At 40.1% G+C, this 8,077-nt stretch overlaps 1 protein-coding gene across 2 annotated transcripts in view; it reads left to right on the plus strand.

Moving 5' to 3' along the window:
- Positions 1-7,810, plus strand: part of fbxw4 (F-box and WD repeat domain containing 4) — a 149,190-nt gene extending 141,380 nt beyond the window's left edge. For both annotated transcript variants that reach the window (XM_080036590.1, XM_080036591.1), the window contains 3 exons: positions 3,088-3,228; positions 7,354-7,495; positions 7,614-7,810. In XM_080036590.1, the coding sequence (XP_079892716.1) occupies positions 3,088-3,228; positions 7,354-7,495; positions 7,614-7,748 (418 nt within the window). In that variant the 3' untranslated portion in view covers positions 7,749-7,810. The remainder of the gene's footprint in view (positions 1-3,087; positions 3,229-7,353; positions 7,496-7,613) is intronic.
- The last annotated feature ends 267 nt before the right edge of the window (positions 7,811-8,077 follow it).

Here is an 8,077-nt window from a genome sequence, read left to right on the forward strand (position 1 = left end):
CCAGGAAAGATCCACACCCTTTGCCCTTCAGAGGGGCACGCGCCAGGGTCGCCCCCTCTCGCTGCTCCTCTTTGCGTTGGCCATCGAGCCCCTGGCTATTAGCATAAGAGGGCACGCACTTATAAAGCCAATATCACTAGGTGGGATGGACCATAAGATCTCTCTGTACGCAGATGACATCGCCCTCTTTGTAGCCGACCCCGAGAATTCCATCCCCCACCTACTCCAGCTAATTCATTCTTTTGGCGACGTCTCGGGTTACACCATAAACTGGCAAAAAAGTGAACTCTTGTCTTTAACAGCAGATCTGGACCAAACATTCCGATTCAGCATTCAGAGATTGGAGTCGGAAGGGAATAGTAACAGTTGAGGACCTTTATATAAATGGTCACTTTGCTTCATTTGATCAGCTAGTATCAAAGTTTTCACTGTCGAAAGCTCAATTCTTCAGGTATCTACAGTTAAGGAATTATGTCAGACAGAATATACCATCCTTTGAATCTCTGCCCGCAGATGATTCATTGTCCAAAGTTTTACTGGGCTCACCAGAAGCTAAAAACCTGATTTCATCTTTTGTGGGAATATTTTTAGACCGGCAGGACAAATCTACTTTAAGAATAAATCAAGCCTGGGAAAAAGACTTAAACCTTGGAATAGCTGACAATGTCTGGGAGGGAGCGCTAAAAAGCATAAAATCCTGCTCTATAAACTCGAGGCTTCAGTTAATTAAATTTAAGGTCATACTTAGATTGCACTATTCTAAGATTAAACTGCATAACATTTTCCCAGATCTTTCGCCTTTATGTAACAGGTGTAAGATTGCCGAGGGTACACTTGCTCACCACTTTTGGGAATGTCCAAATCTTTACAACTTTTCGTGTTTTGTATTTCAATGGTATTCTAATGTTTTAAATGTGTCTTTAACCCCTGATCCGGAAACCGCCCTGTTCGGACATTCCACAGCCCTGGAAAAATTGGACCACAATGCACGCATAATCATGGTTTATGGCATGGTTATTGCCAAAAGATGTATCCTGAGGCTGTGGAAGTCCGACTTGGCCCCCAATTTGACACCTGGCTGAGGGAAATGGTGGGCATTCTACATGTGGAAAGGCTACAACATGAGCTGTCAGGTCACCCCTATAAATTCCCCGCTATATGGGGCCCAGTGCTGCGGCACTTAGGGAACCAAAAGGTGTGAGGTTTGCCCCAGTTTTGTTTTTGTTTTAGCTTTGTTTTGTTTCTTGTGTATGTATAGCTTATTTTCTTAATCATTTTGTCTTAGTTATTTATTTCACTTTTTTTCTGTATTCCTTGTCTGTTTATGTGAGGGAGGGGGAGGGGAGAGGGGGTTGGGTGTTGTGTATGTATAGTATGTGTTTACTTATTCTGTTTTTTTTGTCCATATGTATAAAAACATAAAACCACTCAAATAAAAGTTTAAAAAAATATATATAGGGGAAGGTGGGGTGATTTGTGCAACTTTTTACTCAAAGTGATTTTAAAGTGAGGCCTTGACAGTTATGTCTCCAACTCAAATATGTACATATATTTCAGGATGTTGTGCATCCCTGGCAATAAAAACTTTGGATCTGGAATAAACTGTTTAAGAAATATAGCTTTCGGAAAAAAAGTTGTCTTGTCGCACAAATCACCCCACGTAGTGGGGTGATTTGTGCGTCATTGTGTCACAATGACAAAGTCACCATCATCATCTTTCTGGCCATCTGAACTCTCATCAGTGGTGTCGTTAAGTGGAATTGAGATGTCACTCTCTTCTGAGCTACTGTAGACAATCACTTTCTTTTGGTGACCAGCGTATACAGCCATGCCACTGGCACAACTCTCAGAAATGTACTTTGCACTAGTTGCTCCGTGCTTGTGGAACCAACTGCCACCTGACAAATGTGATTCCCCCTACATTTCTGCCTTTAAATCAAGGCTCAAAACCCATATGTACACCCTGGTGTTTCCTCCCCATTAACCTCTGCACTACTTACTTACCTCTGCACTACTATCTGTGTTTATGTGGATGTATGGGCTTTACGTCTTTTATTTTGGTTATTGTTATTTTACCTTCATTGTTTACCTACTGAATGCACTATGTACAGCACTTTGGATAGTGCAAACTGTCATAAATGTGCTTTTATAAATACATTTTACTTACTTACTTACTTATAACTCACCCAGGCCCTTGCGCACAAATCACCCCATCCCCAGAATTTTGGATAATAGGCATGATGCAGCAATTTAGGGTTGACATTGTGCTAACTATATAGACTCAAAGTGTAGCATACCAAAGCACTAAAACATGTGTCAAATGTTTTCAAACGTGTCTATAATTGTTCAGACACAATAATCAAAAAACCTTGATCATGGAAATGTTACTTTGAAAGGCAAAACACAGTTTTTTGAGCTTAAATGTGCTTATATCTTATTCCTTGTGTCTCCCTTCTTTACAGGATGAGTCAAATGGATGGCTCTTCTTAAATATGTGGTCACATTTCCAATTTCTTCCACGGTTTTCTAGAAACAAGGGGTTTTGCGACTTCCAAAATGCACAAATCACCCCACCTTCCCCTATATCAAAATGGAGACCCCGGAATGTTGAGCATCTGAAGTTGTATTTCAAGCAAGAATGGGAAATAATTTTACTTTCAAAATTTCAACAATTAATGTCCTCAGTTCCCAAATGCTTAATCAGTGTTGTTAAAATAAAGGGTAATGTAAAGCAGTGGTAAACATGCCCCTGTCCCAACTTTTTTTAAACGTGTTGCAATTTTCAAATTGTATATTTGTGTATATTTCCAAAAAACTAAAAAGTTTATCAGTTTGAACAAATACATATGATGTATTTGTATTGTTATGTATTGAATACATTTCGAAAAGGATTAGAAAATGATCTCATTCTTTTTTTTTTTTTTTTTTTTACATAACGTCCCAACTTTTTCGGAATTGGGTTTGTACATTCACATATAGGCTTATGTGGATTTTAGAATTGTCACATGAATAATAATGAACATATGAAAACAAGAATTTCTTTGTGAATTTCTCTATTCTTTTCCTCCTCCCTCTCTCCTTCACCAGATTGGAATGTGTGTGCCGTCTGGGCTCAGAGTTCCGTCGCGGGGCCGGGGTGTTGGACATGGTGTTTGAGTCTGCATTCCAGCTCTTTACCTGTGGCTACGATACCTTCATTCGATTATGGGACCTCCGCCTATGCCCACGGTATGCCACCATCTCTACGCTGTTGATTTCAACTTGAACAGTTATATTAACATTCAGTGGTAGTATTTCATCTTCAGACCATGTATACCAAAACAATATTTTACAAAATATGTTTTCAAATACAGTGTATGTTTGTTTGGACAGTGCCTTCAGACCACAACATTCTATAGGCAAAGTGACATCAGGCACATTGACTCTGGAGCTGGGGGTCTAAGCTTTTTTTGGGGAATTTACATCCTACCATTCAAAACAAATAAATGGTATTGGTATTGGCTGATCCCAAACTGTCAGTGTATGTAAAAAAGTGTAAGTAGTTGAACTAACTGAGAAGAAGTAGTAGCTGAAACAAGCAGTTAGGCAGAAGAAAATGGATGGTTGAATGGATAAAAGTCTGTCTTTATTGTGGCCTCGGACCTCTATCCAGTTGACCTAAAATGAAATACTTACAGTCATATGAAAAAGTTTGGGAACCCCTCTCAGCCGGCATTATAATTGACTCTGCTTTCACAACAAAAATATAAAAGTGGTATGTCTTTAATTTACCAGGAACAGCTAAGTACTGGGATGTTTTCCAAACAAAGATTTTTTGAAAAGCAGTATTTGGTTGTATGAAATAAAATAAAATGTGAAAAACTGGCTGTGCAAAAATATGGGTACCCTTGTGGTTTTGTTGATTTTAATGCCTGTAACAGCATGTAAAACTGATGAATTTAAACACAAAGTTGGTTGGATTATGTTGTTAAGCCTTGAACCTCATAGCAATGTCTGTTTAATCATGAGAAAATGTATTTTAGGTGCCTAAATGCAAGTTGCACTTCTCTTTGACTCTCTGCTGAAGTGAGACAGAATGGGATCATCAAAACAGCTCCCAAAAGATCTTAAAAACAAAGAGTATTCATTGTCATGGTTTAGGGGAAGGCTACAAGAAGCTTTCCCAAAGGTTTCAATTGTCAATTTCTACTGTAAGGAACGTTGTCAGGGAATGGAAGGACACAGGCATAGTGGCAGTTAAACCCAGGCATGGCAGACCAAGAAAAGTACAAGAGCGGCATATGCGGCGGATTGTGAGAATGGTTGCACACAACCCAAAGATCACCTCCAAAGACCTGCAAGAACATCTGGCTGCAGATTGTGTATCTGTACATGGTTCTACAATTCAGTGCAATTTGCACCAAAACATCCGTATGGCCGGGTGATGAGAAGGAAGCCCTTTCTGCGCCCACGCCACAGATACAGTTGCATGGAGTATGCAAAAGCTCATTTAGACAAGCCAGCTTCATATTGGAAGAAAATGCTTTGGACTTATGAGACAAAAATTAAGTTATTTGGTCTTTATAAAAAGCAGATGTTTTGGTGCAAATTGCGCTGAATTGTTGAACGATGTACAGATACACAATCTGCAGCCAGACGTTCTTGCAGGTCTTTGGAGGTGATCTGTGGGTTGTGTGCAACCATTCTCACAATCCTCCACCTATGCCGCTCCTGTTTTTTTCTTCGTCTGCCATGCCTGGGTTTAACTGCCACTATGCCTGTGTCCTTCCATTTCCTGACAATGTTCCCTACAGTCGAAATTGACAATTGAAACCTTTGGGAAAGCTTCTTGTAGCCTTCCCCTAAACCATCACAATGAACAATCTTTGTTTTTCAGATCTTTTGGGAGCTGTTTTGATGATCCCATTCTGTCTCACTTCAGCAGAGAGTCAAAGAGAAGTGCAACTTGCATTTAGGCACCTAAAATACATTTTCTCATAATTAAACAGACATTTCTATGAGGTTCAAGGCTTAACAACATAATCCAACCAACTTTGTGTTTAAAGTCATCAGTTTTACATGCTGTTACAGGCATTAAAATCAACAAAACCACAAGGGTACCCATATTTTTGCACAGCCAGTTTTTCACATTTTATTTTATTTCATACAACCAAATACTGCTTTTCAAAAAATCTTTGTTTGGAAAACATCCCAGTACTTAGCTGTTCCTGGTAAATTAAAGACATACCACTTTTATATTTTTGTTGTGAAAGCAGAGTCAATTATAATGCCGGCTGAGAGGGGTTCCCAAACTTTTTCATATGACTGTATCATTGTGAGCAATTGACCAAATTAAAGTATTTCTTTGAAGTTCAGCCCTAATCAAAGCATTTGTGATTTCTAACAACTATTACAATTTAATTTTAACATTAGTCTAACCCACAATGCCAAGTTTAACTATTACTTATTATATACAAATTAATCCAAGCCAATTGTTTTAATTCCAGCAGTGTAAACACAGAGTGCTAATCTGTAGCTCACTGTGGTGTCCATATTAATGCAACAGTCCCCACTAGTGTTTGCTGGCAGGGTCCCTAAGATAAGATGGTTGGAGAGAGCAGGGTTAAAGAGCTTTCAGGCTGCATTTCAGGGAGATCAGTCAAGTAAGACAAATCAGATGTGATTGGCAGATCGCTCTGGGGACTTGATTTGGGATGGGCTGGGTTGAAGGTTGGCAGAGGGGGGTCGCTCTTTAGATATCAATAATTCATTGGGTCAAAGCGAGGGTCGTCCAAAATGTTCAGGTGTCTGGAAGTGGGGCTCACCACCACAACAAACGCATCGCCATAGACAGATGTGGTCCAATGGTGCTTGACAGATTTAATGAAAGATGTTTGAGAATTCTAGCTGTTCCCATCTCTTCACTGTTAACTAACAATCAGATCAAATCCTTCATCGTAATATACACTCAGCGACCACTTTATTAGGTACACCAGTTCAATTGCTTGTAAAAACAAATAGCTAATCAACCAATCAAATGGCAGCAACTTAATGCATTACACATTATATTGACCAATTTCGGTGAGCCTGTAAGAATTGTAGCCTCGGTTTCCTGTTCTTAGCTGACAGGAGTGGCACCCGGTGGGGTCTTCTGCTGCTGTAGCTCTTCTGCTTCAAGGTTGGTCGTATTGTGCATTTAGAGATGGTATTCTGCATACCCTGGTTGTAACGAGTGCTTATTTGACGTTCTGTTGCCTTTCTATAATCTTGAACCAGTCTGCCCATCCTCCTCTGACCTCTGACTTCAACAAGGCATTTTTCGTCCACACAAATGCCGCTCACTGGATATTTTTTCTTTTTCGGGCCATTCTCTGTAAACCCTAGAGATGGTTGTGAGTGAAAATCCCAGCAGATCAGCAGTTTCTGAAATACTCAGACCAGCCCGTCTGACGCCATCAACATTGCCATGTTCAAAGTCACTTAAACCCCATTTCTTCCCCATTCTGTTGCTCGGTTTGAACTTCAATAAGTTGTCCTGTCCAGGTCTACATGCCTAAATGCATTGGGTTGCTACCATGTGATTGGCTGATAAGTTATATTTGTCAACAAGCAATTGAACCGCTGTACCTAATAAAGTGGCCGGTGAGTGTATGCCATAAATGCAATTCATCCATAGCTTGAACCAGCCTATCACTGTTCATAATGCGGACAGTACAAGACTCCTCTCCCCCTTGGTGTGTGTGTCGTACTGTTGGCGATCCTCTGCCACGTGTCCATTTTGAAAGGGAAGCAACCAATGAGGGCAGAGTAATGACTAGCAGCCAACCTATCCAAGTGTGTGTGTGTGTGTGTGTGTGTGTGTGTGTGTGTGTGTGTGTGTGTGTGTGTGTGTGTGTGTGTGTGTGTGTGTGTGAGAGAGAGAGAGAGGGATGTTTTCAGACATCCCTGCTGCCTTATTGTCTGCCCCTGGTGTCACTCCATCACTTATTGATGAGGCTGCACTAATGGAGGATTGATTTGTACATGTTTGGCAATTTTGCCTGAACGGCCAATATTAAAACAAACTATTGGAGGCCTGTTTTGCGTCAGAATCATGATATTTTGAAAGTATGTCTGGAAGTCTAATCAGCGCATATCAAATTTAGTGTGAATTGATCCAATAGTTTCTTATAATTTACTGAAACGTTACAGCTATGTTCGTTCAAATTCAAAGGAAGATTTCTTCGTACGTATGTATTTTGGTACTTATTGTGGGGTAATGAAGACAGGGTTCAATTGTTATACTTATAACACTTTCTGCAGGTCTGTCACTGCAACAAAAAAAAACCTGCTTCTGCAGCTCATCTCAACATGCTTGTGTAAACTTCCCAACAGGAAGTGTGTGATGGAGTGGGAGGAGCCTCATGACAGCGCTCTGTACTGTATCCAGACAGACGGAAACCACATGATAGCCAGTGGCTCCTCATACTACGGTGTGGTACGACTGTGGGACAAACGGCAGACTAAATGCCTGCAGGTGTGTACAGGATCATCCGGATGAAATAAATTAATGTGGTGTTTGTATTGGGTGCATATTCTCCACACAGAACAAATTGCTCTTGTAATGTAATTTCATTGTTTTGTTTTTTGTTCAGTTCTTCCAGCTGAGCTCAGAGCCAGTGAGCAGCCCGGTCTACTGCCTAAGGTTTAGCAGCTCTCACTTGCACGCGGCCCTGGCCACTTCCCTACACTCACTGGACTTCAGACAGAACCCCATCTACATCACATGATACACACACAAACTCTGTTCAAATGTATCTATTAATGAAAGTTGTATATTATCCAAATAAATATTTTCACATTATCAAAGGAACTGCTTGTACTGATCCAGTTACATATTCAAGATTCAAGGTTGTTAATTTTTGTATGTACAACAATTCAAGGAGCAGTTTTTGGTAATGAATTCAAATGTAGAATCACATAAAAGAAAAGAAAACTGAGTACTGTACAACATCAAGCTGAATAGTGTACACTGTACATGTAGAATAAATGAAAATATACGCAATATGTACAGATGTAAATTATAATGGTTGGGGCCGAGCATTTTTTCGTGCTCATC

Source organism: Ammodytes marinus (genome assembly GCF_949987685.1).
Source record: "Ammodytes marinus genome assembly, chromosome: 11".
NCBI lineage: Eukaryota > Metazoa > Chordata > Actinopteri > Uranoscopiformes > Ammodytidae > Ammodytes > Ammodytes marinus.